At 44.5% G+C, this 15,474-nt stretch overlaps 1 protein-coding gene across 6 annotated transcripts in view; it reads right to left on the bottom strand.

Annotated features, from left to right (window-relative positions):
• The window catches only part of Pcdh7 (protocadherin 7), a 452,776-nt gene extending 440,282 nt beyond the window's left edge, over nt 1–12,494 (bottom strand). For 5 of the 6 annotated variants that reach the window (XM_055623861.1, XM_055623862.1, XM_055623863.1 and 2 more), the window contains exon 1: nt 9,321–12,494. In XM_055623861.1, coding sequence (XP_055479836.1) covers nt 9,321–12,494 — 3,174 coding nt within the window. Of the gene's footprint in view, nt 1–3,199; nt 3,664–9,320 lie in introns of those variants that run through there. The other variant, XM_055623867.1, reaches the window with a different exon arrangement.
• Between the last annotated feature and the right edge of the window lie 2,980 nt (nt 12,495–15,474).

Raw genomic sequence — 15,474 nt, 5'->3', positions numbered from 1 at the left:
TATATATATATATATATATATATATATATATATATATATATATATATGTCTCCTTTAAGTTAGGACTGCTCCCTGGACTAGGAAAAAGTGTCATTGTAGAGAAACACAGAGGTAGGGATAATTTCTCTAAACACAATGAATCCCTGCCTAAGGTGTAGCATGCTTCCATTCTTCTCCATGGAAAGTAATGGCCTTGATTTAGTTCTCATTTTATCTCCATGGCAGGCCTTGCTCTAGGTAACACAGACAACACAGATTTCAAAAATAGCACATATGAAAGAGAAGTTTAATACAAAATTGTAGATTTTTGCAAAGTGTTGTTTCCTGAAAGGCAGGCAGATGGGGGACTCACTTAGTCAGGACTGTAGAAGGATCTTGGGGCCACTTTCAGACATACATTCAAAAATATAGTCAGAGGTAAAATTAATTTTTGAAGGTTTGATTTTATACATTATGTTAATAACATGCAATCCTACATTAACTATGACACTAAATACTGAGATCTTCAAGTCTAAGACTAAAAACTTTTAATCCGTGACAGTGATTTTTGAACCATAGCATGTTAGGATTTCAGAAATATATTTTATTCTCATAAAATAAAACATGCAAACTTCTCTCCCAGGTTTTCTGGAGTTTAGAATTCTGACTGTCTGGGGCAAGACTTTAGCTCTGAAGTCTAAAAATAAACTTTATCTAAAAACACAATTTTGGACAATTATGATGGCATGGGCCCCTAATCCTAGCAACACAGGGATCGAGCAGTTAATTGAGAGCTTGCCCAGGCTATCCTGCGAAACCTTGTTTCAATGTAACTAATATCCAACCAAGCAAACAACACCAACGAAAAACAAACAAACAAACAAACACGAATTTTGCAATTTCACACAGATGGTTTCAGTATCTTGAGTCCAGATAGGATATTTTGTCATGAATTTTGTAAAGTTCTTTAGCTCAGTTCCATCATTTGTGAAAAGGTTGCTGGTTGCTTCATTAGCTTCATCTGAGAAATAATGAAGGCCCTTTTTTTTTTTTTAACTTTTTTACAGTTCTTTCTAAAGTACAAATGAGCAAACATGTATCTACTGTTTTGAAAATTAAAGGCATGATGGAAATATAAACTCTCATCTTTACTGTGTCCTGCAATCTTTATACTAATTTCATGAAGTTAGGGGCTTATTGCTTATTATGCTCCATACTCTGGGCTGGTAGTAATATTACATATATTAAAAAAATAGCTTTTTGAAATGAACACATTAAATAAATCAGGTGCTGGCATAACTACGATCCTCCTTGAATTTTGTAAAAGAGAATTAATTACGTCTTTTAATTTGAAATAAAGTACCAAACACTAAGATATACAGACTAATGGGTGGCCGGTTTATCTCCAACAGTGTATGGACATCTCTTTAACTGCAAATTCTAGTAATTACAACAAAGTCTAAGAAAGTATCCCAAAGTCGATAATATTTGGGACCAGGAAGTTTGAGTCACACACAAATGTTGAAGACTGAAACAGGCAAAAGCAGCAAAAATCCAAGGAATGGGTGTGTCTTGTCATTAAATGTTGCAGCAGGAAGCACACCGTTGGTCATTCCCATTTGGATGACGGAACCTAAAAATCTGCAGCATGATGGTGAGTTTTTACGTTGGTTTTATTAAATATTTTTGATGATATCAAGGAACAGCTGTGAATGCCCACTTAATAGTGCATAGCATGATAAAGTGTGACTCTTTAACTCTTTCTCACACTAAGACACACTCTTTATCCGGGATCCAAAACCGAGAATGCTCATGTGGACACAGCTACAACTAAAACATAGAGAACATTGGGTATTGAACTCAGTGCCTGTACTTGCTAGCCTTAGTACTCTGTCATAACTTTCTGTTTTGTGGTAGAAATTAGACCAAACCATATCAAACCATTCCTCAAGAGTATGCCAGAGACTGGGTTTACCATGCCGACTTTGAGGGGTCTTCTTTGTAAGAGGTTTCAGAAATGCCACCCGAAGGCATCTACTGCACAATCTACTCGTTCCAACTCCTAAAGACTTTGTTCTATCACTTGATTGTTCGTGAGTTGATGTGGTTTATTACAAAATCCACATTTTTAGTCTACTGGAATGAGCATTCTCTTTGCGATGAAGAAATGGGCATTTGAGAGAAGCAGAATGGAGTCTGGGCCCCTCCAGATGCTTACCCAGGGCTTTGTCTTCAAAACAAAATAAGAGGCAAAGGATAATTAATATTTTTTTATTCAGGAATTTCACTGTTGTCTCAACCATACTTCAGAAAATGGGCCCTTTTGCGAGATCAAATAAACAACTAATGGCATAGAAACCTTCACGTGAACATTAATGATTTGCGTGAGCTACAGCAGTTCCCACCATTTTAGGCTTCCATGTTGTTCTAATATTCCTGGTAATTTGTTAAGAATCTATTATTCTGACAATTATTTACACAAACACACACATACACAAGATGAAATAGAATGAAATAAAACAAAACAAAACCTTGGGAATGTGGAACTCTTATCCAGTACTTTGGAGCTTGAAGAAAATCGTAATAAAGCAGGGTAAAGGGTGCAATAAATATACTGTAGACGAATCAGATTATGCACAACAATAAACATACAGTATGACAGACAGATGCACAGATACACAAGCATGAGGAGGCAGAAGGGTTGTCCAGAGGATGACAGCTTACCATCACTCCTACAACTAAAACTACCCATTAAAGGCCTCAACTATCGGAACGTCCTCGAATCCTGGGACTATGAGTTTATATACCATGTCATCAGACTTCAGAGCCTGTCCATGAATACAGCCCCCCAGACTGGAGGGATCCCTTCTGGATTTGCCTACAGTGGATTTGGTAAATCTAACTTAAACGTTTTTTTTAATTCTTAATAAATTCAACATCAACAATAAAAAAATACTCATAAAAGTTCTATAGGTTCTTTCATTGCTTATTTCAAGATCAAGGCAAACTTAACTCTCTGCAGTGTCTGTGACACACACAGAAAGTCACAGACAACACGTTTTTCTAAAAGTACCTGAAGTCTTTGATATTTACGTGTGGATAAAAACACAAACATGGTGACATTCAAAACTGCAACACAGACTGGGCAAGAGCCTGTTCTTTCTCAGAACTGTCTTCCTAGCTGGAAGAAGCTGTGATTACATGACACAGGAAACACTGGTCTGTTTAGGGTTTTATTTGGAAACAGTATTTAGTGTACTGTAGACAAAGGTGTAAGAAATTGTATTTCTTTTTATTCACACAAAGCCAAAGGCTTAGAGTTATTTTGGGTGAAATATGTTTTTTTTTTCTTTCTAATGATTTTCCTATCAGGTGTTAACCGTTGCTAACCACCTCCTTAAATACAGAACGGTAGACATCTGTGAGTAATACATGGCTGTATTAATACTGCCTGTTTGGAACTGAACTTGCTTTCAAACTATTCATTTTCCTTAAATAGGGAAGAAAGATTCTGAAAATAAAATGCACATGTGGAACAAACAGTGATTGGCTGATACCCCACGGCCAAGGGCAGGCTCCAGCAGGTGTCGAAGTAGCAAGGTGATCACAGAGTATGGTGCAAAATGGAGCATCATAATAGAGTGGAATTCAGCCAAACACCGTAATGTATGGATGTAGACGCATCTGAAAGAAGGAAAAAAAATTTATGTAGGTTAAAAGAAAAACAAAACCTGATGTAGAAAATCTCCCCTAAAATCTTACGCTCGATACGCTCGATCACAGTGCTGATATAGAAGACTGGAAATAGATACAATCTTTAATTGCAAGTTATGGATTCATAAATAATAAATATGCTCAAAGGGAAAAAGATTGAGAGGAACAGTACGTCAGAGGCCTTAATGGTTCTGTTGTTTGTACACAGCATTACAGCTCAATACAAACATCACTAAATTCCTGAAAATAAGCCTTTCTTCCTCTCTTAAAACATTAATTCACCAGAAGTGATAATTAAGATTAGTTTTAGAGGTTTCAGCTCGGCTCTCCTTGTATGTGATTTCTCGCACTAACTGATGCTAAATAAAGCACTGTGCAATGTGCACGACACCGACTGTGCTTTACACAAGAGTTTAAGGGTTTAAAAAAAATTAGAGGAAACTTACTACAGATTCACAGAAATGACTCTTACTCTTTCTATAGAGCAGTGGTAAACAAATGAATGAGGAACCCTGGCATAGTCTAAAAGCCTGGCTGTTTGCATCTTCCATGTAAACAAACTTGGGTGCAATTCCTACACAATGGTCATCCCATCCCTGTCACCAATCACGAGGTTGAGGACTCGAATCCATTCGATACCATTGCTAAACCAGAGCTGACAGCCACTGAGATTAGTAAATTATACATTTTTATATAGGATGCCTATGCACGTTTCTAATCTACTCCATAAATAAGCAAAAAAAAAAAAAAAAAAAAATCCCAAAAACGAACAAAAAAGTCTCACGCTATGAAATTTTCTAGAAATTTTCACTGGGAAGAAAGTGAAAACAGTGTGCCAGTGTATGTTTAGGATAAGTAAGTACAACATAGAAACCTAGAAGCCGAAGAGGGTCATCAGTTTTGATGAAGAAAGTAAATGATTACTTCAGTAAGAATATTGAATACTTGTCATTAATAAAACTGAGGATCTTTGTTTTCAAATAGAATATTTTCTGGTGAAGATAGGCTAAGTGGTATTATGAGAAGAACTTATGACGGTTCTTACTAGTCTGTTAAATTTAAAGTGCTCTTAGTTGCCTTTTTGAGCCTATGCTAAGCAAAGCTGCTTTAGCTCTGTTTAATGTGCGTCATCAGTTGCCACCTTGCATAGGAGAAAGAATTGTGAATTCTCATTAAAACCAGTAAGTTTTAATTTTTAAATTTTACATAAGCCCTGGAGTCCAGGATAAAATTGTAAAAACATCTACATTTATAGTCAAATATATTAGCAAAGACATAAGTAAACCTAAAGAGATTCATAGCACTGCTGCATTCTCTACAGAAAAACTTATTGAGAATCACAGGGTGTTTTGCCTTTAAAAGTGGTTTAATGAGAACACTTGGCCTCTGGCCTACATTATATCTCTAATAACTTTGTGACTACAATCAGGATAATTTTTCATGCGACTTTCTCAGTTTCCTCTTCTCTAAACTTGGAGAATTGCTAAAATGGTACTTTTAGTTGTAAAATGTGATGACTCTCATGATATCAAGTCAATAAGCTGTTGACTAGTGTGCTTTTATTTCTCCTTTGCGTAAGTTTAACATTGAAATATAAACCCATCAGTGAATAGACATCAGCACAAATTATAAAACCCTATAGGCAGCTACACAAGAGTTGCTACACAACAGTGTGTGCTTGAGTGTAAACACAGAGAAAGCTCTTGGTACACAGAGGTTGTGGAAACTTTATACACTCACATCATTAAGCATTCTTATCAATGAATTATTAATGATTAATTTATTTAAGATAAATTTGGGAGACATTTTGACTTGTTCTATATGATCATTCCTTTAAAGTTGCACATCAACCATGGGCCACATAACTGAATTAAATTGTCCATATGTCATACAGATTCAGGTAATAATGTTCAGTAGATGTCTCTCTCCTATTACGTATTAGGTCCCTGCCCAAAACACCAAGCAAAATGTAAGAGAAATAGATGCACATTCACTGGGCTTCATGAAAGAGTCCTTGTTTATAGCTAGGTGAACCATCTTGTAGACATTCACCTGGAGAATTAAACAGGAGCTGTATGAAGCTGACACCACTTTCCAGATATGTCATTGCTAAAATATATGTGCTGGTATGCAAGCAAGTTGAGGCTTAATTTTCATAAAATGTAGCACTGTGATAAGAATGGAAAGCTACCTATTTGCATCCAAAATCACAGCCATCTTTTTGTAATGTTCGGTTGTACTATTTTAACTAAATGTATACTGAACATAGAACAAAATCTTATTATTAAGGAGAACATTATTCAGACTAATTCAGTAGTTCCTTATGGGAGGGAAACTGTCAGTGGAGTTAACAGGCTATTTCCCTTGAATATACTGAGATCACCTTAAAATGCATTTTAAAATAAATATTTACTCAAGTTCAATTATTCTCAAAAATAAACTGCTTTACTTTCCATTTGTGAAATACAATAAACATTTTATGTATAAACTCGTTATCTTAGAAAGAGCACACCATGTGTTGAACTCAACAAGGTTCCGGATAAGCAAGAGAACTGCTCACTCTACATCTGTAGTTCATTAATTTTTGAAGTTATGCTGAAATTATTCAGCACAACTTTAAAATAAATGGAATACGTTTTTCTTTTATTTATAAATCATAGATGTATAGTTGTCCTTTTAGGTCACAAGACTACAAGCCACCAAGTTTGCCAAGCTAGAGGAAGGGATGAATCTCAGAGATGCTGTGGATGACCTTCAGTGTGCTCAAGTAAACATCAGGTATTGGATAGCCAGGGCATTTGTTTGCATTGCAAAGGTCTGAACCAAGAAAGGCTAGGTTCCATCCTCAGTTTTCCAGTGTTTGAAACTGAGAAATAATCTCATCCACTCTGTAACACACAGAGTTTGTCACAGTATTTATAGAGGTTTGAAGTGTCCCTAGAGCCCATGGAATCAACCTCCCAAAGAAGGAGATGGGGAAGGAGGAACAAGTCCTATTTGCAAACTTTCACCCCTGGGAAGGTGTTGGCTAACAACAAGGTAGTCCCTAAAATTACTAAGAAAAACTCTTCCCAATGTCCAACTCTCAGGCAGAAAGCACTGAATGAAACATCATTTCCATTTTATCAGAATAATAAAGGAGTGTAATAACACAGTTCTGAGAAATTATAAATAAAATGAAGGCATTATAGCAAATGGAATCTCACATTTTATACTGATCCCTAAGAAACTAAAAAAGTACAAGTTTCAAGTCTCATAAATTGAAGAATAGGTCTCAAATTTTAGATAAATTCATCTCTCCAAGAGGAAAACAGCAAAATCCTGTGTGTATTTACAAAACAAAGTTTAATGAAAGCAAACATGTCCTTGTTCTGTGAACACTGAATCTTTTAAGAGTAGAAATAGAAAAGTAGCTTATGTATGATACAAACGAAAATCTGGACAAAGTGGACTGTGTTTCTGTCAGATGGCACAGAACGTAACTTTGAAATGGAGCTCTTGTCCCCTGACAGCAATACTGAACAGATGAAGCTATCAATTACTATTACTAATTACATTAGAGGGAATGTGTTTCATTTGCCTTTATTTTATTGTAGGTCAGCTATTTATTTGTGGTTAAAACTTTATACATCTTTGGGATGCCTAATGGCATCCAAATGTTTCAAAGTCACCTTTCGCAAGCTGAGTGATTCATTCCACTCACTTTGTGGATTTTCTTTTTTGGTAAATGAGCCTGGTTCAATTAAAAGACAAGTACCATCCATTAGTTAATTTATGAGCATATCACTTTGCTATTCAAACAACATGCCAATTGTCTTGGCATTAGATATTTCTAAAATTCAAAAATATCGAGCTACTCCATCAAATGAGTCAAACGCAGCTTAAATGACAACACAGGCCTCATGTAGTGTTTGCAAACCATATCTGTAAGTTTGCCACTTTATATGCCCATTTAAAAGCATACAAGTGAAGGATTTAGAATGCAAATGCTACTCTGTCATAAGGCAAAATCACTGTTAGGATAGGAGTGGAGACGTGAATATTCTGTGTAAAGATATCTTCATATAATGTTGTATTCGTACTATCATTTTCCAAGGAAACTCAAGGACCTCAGCTTCCTTGCAGGTGCATGTAAATAACATGCAAACATCCAGTGTTTTCATTAGGGTCTTCCTTATTTACAACACTGATGAAGACATTAAACACCAGGTCAAACCACATTGTTTGTTACTCCAGGTAAAGCAGTAACACACAGATACAAATTCTCCACAATAGCAAATTGTGGTTTCAAATAAATAACTCAAGTTTACATGCATCCAAAATTTTATTTTCAAAAGTTATTTCATACACAGTAGTTTAAACCTATATTTTTTACTGCTTTTAATATTTTAAAAAGTATATTAATTTTGTTTTTTTCTTATCCAAAATAAGTATTATACAGTAAAATGCTACGTGTAGAAAATATTTTAATAAAGAAAACTATGAGAAAGTAATATTTCTTCTCCATAACACATTGAATAAGACTATATAAGAACTTTGTCCTTCTCCTCAATTCTCCTCAGATGACATATTCTACATGCAATCATTTCTGGTAGAAAAACTATCATATTATGTAATTTAACAAGTCATAACTGTAACTTTTAGGTGAGTTTTAGTAATAAGAAATATATGATACATTATTTTTAGTGTTTTGGGCAGCATCGAAGCACTTTTCAAAAAGTTTTATTTGCTGTGTGTCAAACTTTTGTAGCTATAAAAAGTAAACTTCTACATGATACATACCACAAAAGCAGACAATAAAAATAAATCTGATATACTCAGAAGTTCTCCCCAAACATATACAATATATATATATACACACACATATATAAGAGCTATGTCAAATAACACACAGAAATAACACAAATAACCTTTGTTTTTCTATTATACCCCAAAACATCCACAAATATCTTCTACTTGGTACAACTTAATTATCTTCATAAGCTTTGGAATACTGAATGTGAAAATTTCAGGTGCTGATTGCATATCAACATAAGAGCCTAATACTTATAAATATATGTTGTTATAGATACAAAGTATTAAAATGCAATTATGCATAACACTTGTTTATCATTAAGTACTTTTAAGCTACTGTTTCATCAAATAAAGTCAGTATGGCAGGATTTCCAGATTTGGTCTTGGCTCTGCATTTGTATGAATCTATCTGCTGAGTTGTAAAATGTTTCATGATTCATGACATAGTTAAAACTCTTCAGTTCCCAGTTAGCATGACCACCATTGTCAGTCTAGAAAAATCTCACTTAGAACTCTCCCAATAAGATATACACATTTATTCTGTAAACAAAAGGTATGCAAGAATTAAGGCTGTCATGTGCAGAGAGGCACAAAACACTATCTCTCCCTTAGGAGGAGCCTTATAACCATGAGGCCTAGCTTGCAAAATTATAGGGCCATACCTCTGTCCTATAAGCCCTCTGTTACATCAAGGGCATATAAATGAGCATTAAACTCCTGGTTTTGAAAGGAGAAGGACCCTTCTAAAGGAAAGACAACTTCATAGAAGCTGCTCTGTCTCTGAGTGATCAGCCCTCTCTGGGATATGAAAATGTATCTGGGATACATCTTACCTGTTTGCTGTATTTGTTATTGGTTTGACAGCTGTACTCAGAGCAGTGATCTGATCCAATTGAAATGTTGTCTCCTGCTCCCACAAATGTGTTGGCTGGTGGTAGATCTTGTACAGCCTGATGTTTTTTCCCTGCAGTTGGTGACTGTGGGTGAAGCTGGACAGTAGGCAATGGGGAACTCGATTTGTAATGCCTTGCCAGGTCGGGACTGCCAGGTCCACCATTAACAGATCGGTACCGGCCCATGCTTGGGCTGTCTGACAACTTCTCATTGACACTATCATACCTCTGTCCATTCGGTTTAGAAGCTTCCACAGTAACAATACTGCTGTACAGCGGCTGCTTAGATTTTTTGTTTTTCTTGTCCTTTTTAGGCTTTTTAGATTTGTCATGTTGTTGGGGTGTAAAAAAGTCTTCATGGTCTTTTTTGCCAGCTTCGTAGCCGTTTTTACTTTTGGACCTGCAGTATCTTGCCATCATGACAATTAAAATGATTAGAATCACTGTCATAATGCCGGCAACCACCCCAATAACAATGCTGAGTCTCTGCTTGCTAATCTCATAGCTCGGGTCACCAGCTATATCCTGTGTGAGTGGGGTATGCAAACTTCTGACTATCTGAGAGTCAATCACCGTTGCATTGGAGACACTTTCATTGACAAACACGTGCACCAAGGTCGTAGTGGACTGGGAAGGCTGGCCGCTGTCATTCACTTGCACGACCAGCCTGTGCAAGCCGTAATGCTTTTGGGTGAGCTTCCCCACTAAGGAAACCACGCCACTGGTGGAGTCGATCTCAAACAGCTTGAAAGGATTCCCCCCCACAATGCTGTAGTTCAAGTCCGCATTGATGCCATCATCACTGTCTGTAGCCAACACTGTGGCCACTACTGTCCTGACATTACTTGAAGGTGGCAGCAACGTGTAGGAAATGTTTCTGGGAAGGGTAACTGTGGGGGCATTGTCATTTTCATCCATCACGAAGAGAGAGACTGTGGCCGTGGCCGATCTGGGAGGGTCCCCCCCATCAACAGCCTTCACTCTAAAGGTGTAGGTGGTCTGATGCTCCCTGTCAAAAGACATTGTGGAGTAAATGGTGCCTGTGTCATTTTCAATAGAGAAAACGTTACTGTTCTCCTCTATGTACAGGCTCATCTCCGCATTCCTTCCCTTGTCGGCGTCCATCACGGTGACCATCCCCACGGGGCTGTTGGGCTGCAAGTTTTCCTTCACGTAGAAGGTGAAGACGTCCTGCATAAACTTAGGGTCATTGTCATTCTTGTCAGCCACCTGTACAATCACGGTGGTGCTGCCCTGCAGCACGGGGATGCCTTTGTCTTTGGCGTTAACTTTAAACTCGTACCTGTCAGTCTGCTCCCGGTCCAGCACCGTGTTGACCAGGATGTCCCCAGAATCGGGGTCGATGGCAAAGGTCCCCATCACCGAGGAGTCCAGCGAGTAGGCGATCTCTGCATTCTTGCCGCTGTCGGCGTCTGTCGCCAGCACCGTGGCGACCCTCTCGCCAGGGATGTTGTTCTCGGGAAAGTACACCTCCACCACCGACTGGCCAAAAACGGGAGGGTTGTCGTTGGTGTCTCCCACCTTGACCACCAGGGAGTTGTTGCTGGAGAGGCTGGGGCTGCCCGAGTCCACGGCGACTATGACCACGTTGAACTCCCGGGTGGTTTCGTAGTCCAGCGGGGCCGACGTGTGCAGGAAGTACTTCTTCTTGTTCTGATCGCCCTCCGTGTCGCTGGCGGGCTTGAGCTGGAAAGGCACGTCTCCCACGACGGTGCAGGTAACTACCCCGTTCTCCCCCTGGTCCCGGTCGGACACCTGCACCAGGGCGATCGGGGTGTCCACCAGGACGTCCTCGGCCACGTTGGCCACTCCGTCCTTCAGCGGGATGCGCCCTATCTTGCGGATTTCGATGGAAGGAACGTTGTCGTTTTCGTCTTTGATGTTGAGGACCACGGTGGCCTTATCCGTCTTGGGGGGCTGCCCGCGGTCGCGGGCCATGACTGTGAATCGCAGCTGGTTCACTTCCTCTCGGTCGATTCGGTGCAAGACGCTGAGCCAGCCGGACGTTTCATCCAGGCGCAGGAGCCGTCTCACTGACTCCGTGGCCGCCCCGAACACGTACTCGATCTGTCCGTTGACCCCCACGTCCAAATCGGTGGCGCGCAACTGCAGGATCGGGGTGCCAGGGGCGCTGTTCTCAGCCAGGTCAGCCTCGTACACGCTCTTCTCGAACCGCGGGCTGTTGTCGTTCACGTCGGTGATGAGCACCCGCAAGATGGCCTGCGAGGACCGAGGTGGGTCGCCCCCATCGCGCACGCGGAGGGTCAGCTCGTACGAGTCCCGCTGCTCCCGGTCCAGCGCCCCCTTCACTATCAGCTGCGGCTGTTTCTCACCGTCTGGCGTGTCCGCCACCTGCAGCTCGAACACGCTGCTTCGGCCACCAGGCCCGGTCCCGCCGCCTCCCTCGGGCGCGTCCAGCCGCCGCTTGGAGCCTCCGGGGCCGCCGCCGCTCGCGCTGTTCCCGCCGCCCCCTGGGTAGGGGGCGCTGTCCGCCGGCCCCAAGCGCCTTCCCTCGCCGCCGACGCCGCCACCCCCGGGCTCCTGGAGCAGCTCGTAGCGCTCGATGCCGTTGCGACCGAAGTCACGATCCGTGGCCGTGGGCAGCAGGTAGAGCGTGCCCACGGGCCGGTTCTCCTCCACCGTGAGCGTGAGCACCGGCGACGGGAAGGTGGGCGTGTTATCGTTGATGTCCAGCACGATGACCCGACCCTCGAAGAGGTCCACCCAGCTCTGCGAGGGCCCTATCACCGACACCTCGAAGTCCAGGAAACACTCGTTCTCGTCGAAGATCATCTGACATTGGGGCAGCTTCTCTCGGTCGATGCGCCGCTCGCTGGTGCTCAGCTCGCCGGTGAGGTTGTCAATCTTCAGGTACTCGGAGCCAGACTCCAGGCTGAAAGTCACCTCGCCCGAGCCGGTCACGATGCCCAGGTCCGAGGCCACGTTGCCGATCCGCACGTCGGCGGGGCCCTCCTCAGCCAGCCGGTACCGGAGCAGCTGCTTGGCCGCGGCCAGGCTGAGGCAGAGCGGCAGGAGGAGGCAACAGCCCAGGCACCAGCCGCGCGCCCATCCGGTGGTCCGCATCCTCAGCATCTTCTCCTGCTGCTGCTGCTACTGCTCCTTCTAGCCACAAACCCCCTCGGCACCCCCTCCTCCGGGGCTGGCCGCCTGCCCTCCCCTCGGTCCTCCGCTCCGGGAAAGGAAGAAACGGGAGGAAGGGGAGGGAGGGGGCCGGAGTAACGAGTAGAGTCTTCCGATGGGAGGGGGGCAGCTGGAGATGCTTTTTTTTTCCTCCTCCTGCTTCTTCCGAAAGTTATTGTTTCATAATTCATGCAATGGGTGCTAATCGCCCGCTCGCCGGCCACCGTTTACTCGCGGTACTCACAGTTCACGGGACACTGCGCGCCCCGGGCTCGGAGCCCCCACAAAGTCATCCCCGCAGCGGGAAGGTCCTGAGATCCAGCCCCCAAGTCCTGGGAAGGGGCCGGAGCCGCTTCCGCCAACGGGCGGCGGAGCCCGGGAGCGCAGGGGAGCCGACCTGCCGCCTGGCTGGTCCTCGCGGCCACTCGAGTTAAGTCGGATTCTCGGTCCAGACGCTCACTCCAGACCCAGTCTCTGCTCAGGCTCCGGAGGTCCAGGAAAGCCGAGCCGCTTCCTGCACCAGGCTCCGGGGCTAGCAACAAGCCGGTCTCAACTCCGACTCCTCGCGAGCAGCCGTGAAGCCACTCCACAGATCTTGAATGAAAAATTCCACGGCAGGTCGCTTCGGGCAAGATGCAGTGAAGACGCCTCTCGTCACAGCTCGGTACGCGACCGGGTGCTCCCGGCGCGCCAAAGAGCAGCCCGAGCCATCTTCAGAGACGCCCGGAGTCGGTCGCTTCTCACCCCGGAGAGCCCGGCTTTCTCTTTTCTCTTAGCAACTCTGCGCAAGGTCATTAGTCACGAAGCCGCCGCCTGAAACCGCAGCCACCATTTGCCCGCGGGGGCGAGAGCCGAATGGTGCGCCCCGCGCGGTGCCCAAGTTTGGATTCTCAGCCGCCGCAGAGTCCGTGCCTTCCCTCACCTGCATTCGGCCCGCGTGCTGGAGCAGCGGGATCTGCAGCGCTGTGCGCGATTCAGGGAGGAGATTGCAGCCTCTCGCTCTCAACCCGCTCTCTGGATCCCTCCCCTCCCTCCCTCCTTCTCTTTCTCTCCTCCCTCCCCTTCTCTCTCCTCCCTCCTCTCCTTTCCCCCTTTCCCCCCCTCTCTCACTCTCCTGCACAGTCTCTCAGCTTCCTCCAGTCTCAATGCAGGGAACTCGAGCTGAACTTGATCCCTTTGCAGTTCAAAGGTGAGCAAGCCTGGCTCCGCGCGTCCGCGACGCTGGCCCGGTGAAGGCGCACGGCCGGGCACTCCTAACGGCAATTAACAAAGATGCCCAATTCTGTCCGGATTTCCAAAGAAAAGCAAAGGCACTGAGGCGGAGGGCGGAGGGGGAGGGGGAGTCAAACAGAGCTGCCAAGTAGCTTAAAAAAAAAAAAAAATCTAGTTTGCCAAAGAGAGAAAAAGTGCCAGTCGGCTGTTGTCTCGGAAGTGCCCTGGCGCGGCGGGTGAATTCCGCAGTTGTCTCGTCCGCTTTCGCGTCTGGCAGAGTCTGGTGCGCGCGCTCCCGCCGCCTTTCCCCCGGCGGCTGCTCCGAGACACCGGATCGCTACAGGGAAGCTCGTACTCTCGCCACCCCCGGGCTGGAAGCCCGCGAGTTGGCGAAAAGTGCTGGTCGCTGTGGAACGCTCGAGGGCTCCGGACTGGTCCCCGACGCTGCAGCGGCGGCGGCGGCCTCCGAAACTACCCAGTTGCAGGGGCCCGGGGAGGAGGGACCGGGGAAGGGAGGCGGGAGGAAGTACCAGCCAGCCGGCTGCTCACCCAAGCCAGGCTTCAGTTCAGAGGGCCGGCTGAGGACTGCCCAGCCTTAGCCCGCTAAGCCAGAGCCTCGTCCCCTTAGCCAGGCTGCGGAGGGTAGCTGACTGCGTTTCCCCTCCAGCGCTGGTAGATTTCCTAGACTAAATCCGGCTGCGTGGGTAAGGGCTGGAGTGAGGGCGTTAGAACACCTTCCTCCTCCGTCTACCCCCAGACAGTGTCCCCTCCCGCCCCAGCTTCCACCCCCAACGTGTCTTCGCTCGGCAATTTAGCATCTGGGTTAGTGCGTTGCTACTGTTGGGCTGAGGACAAGGTCTGAGTCCCGAAATCCAAGCTCGTGCTCTGCAAAACCCTGACGGACTGCAGTAGTGAAGAGATAACATCAAAGTCCAGGGAGAGCCGGAGAAGATCCTTTTTTGGAACAGAGACTTTGGAGGTCTGGGTTGGGGCGGGGAGAATGCCTGCCTTTGTTTAAATGCTTGGAATTCCTGTCATCCGGCGTTCACGGGGGATACTCCGGGTGTGCACGCGCCAGGGGAATAAGACACAGGCTAGAAGCCTGGATTTTTTTTTTTTTCCTGAGCACAATCTGCAGCCTTTAGTAACTGGCAAAGTGTAGCGTCACCTATCTGGGTAGAAGGGAAATAAACTTTAATGGTAACTTTGTGTACCGAGAATGCTTAACGTTTTTCCTCTCCTTTTGACTTTGTGCCTCGTGTTTGTCCCTGTCATTCCTTGGCGAGAGGCTTCCCCTGTCCCCAGTCACGACCACCGCAGTCAGCCTAGTCAGACCTCAGGACTGACGGCGTTTTCACTCCTCTTTGATTTGAAAGACTGTCAAATAAAAGAGTAAGGCACCTCTCCCGAAAGATTAAGAAGGACGCAGCTGGTGGGGGAGATTTGGGCAGCTCCCTTACCATCTCGAAGAATGTTGGTGAGCTTTGATTAGTCCGGAAATCGAGAGGTCCCCTTAAAGACAAATGGGAGGCCCCCTCCCCCCATGCTCACGGTATCAATCTTGATCTCGGTGAGAGCCCAGTAAGGAGACAGAATAATTTTAACAGGGCAGATACCAATAGTCTAGGAGCTCGGGAAGCGCGCTGTTGTTTGGAAGAGCGCAGCGGCCCGGAGTGTGTGTGTGTGTGTGTGTGTGTGTGTGTGTGTGTGTGTGTGTGTG

The sequence above is a fragment of the Psammomys obesus genome, unplaced genomic scaffold (genome assembly GCF_907164565.1).
Source record: "Psammomys obesus unplaced genomic scaffold, mPsaObe1.curated_primary_1811, whole genome shotgun sequence".
Classification (NCBI taxonomy): Eukaryota; Metazoa; Chordata; class Mammalia; order Rodentia; family Muridae; genus Psammomys; species Psammomys obesus.
This window is presented reverse-complemented; position numbering and strand designations above follow the sequence as displayed.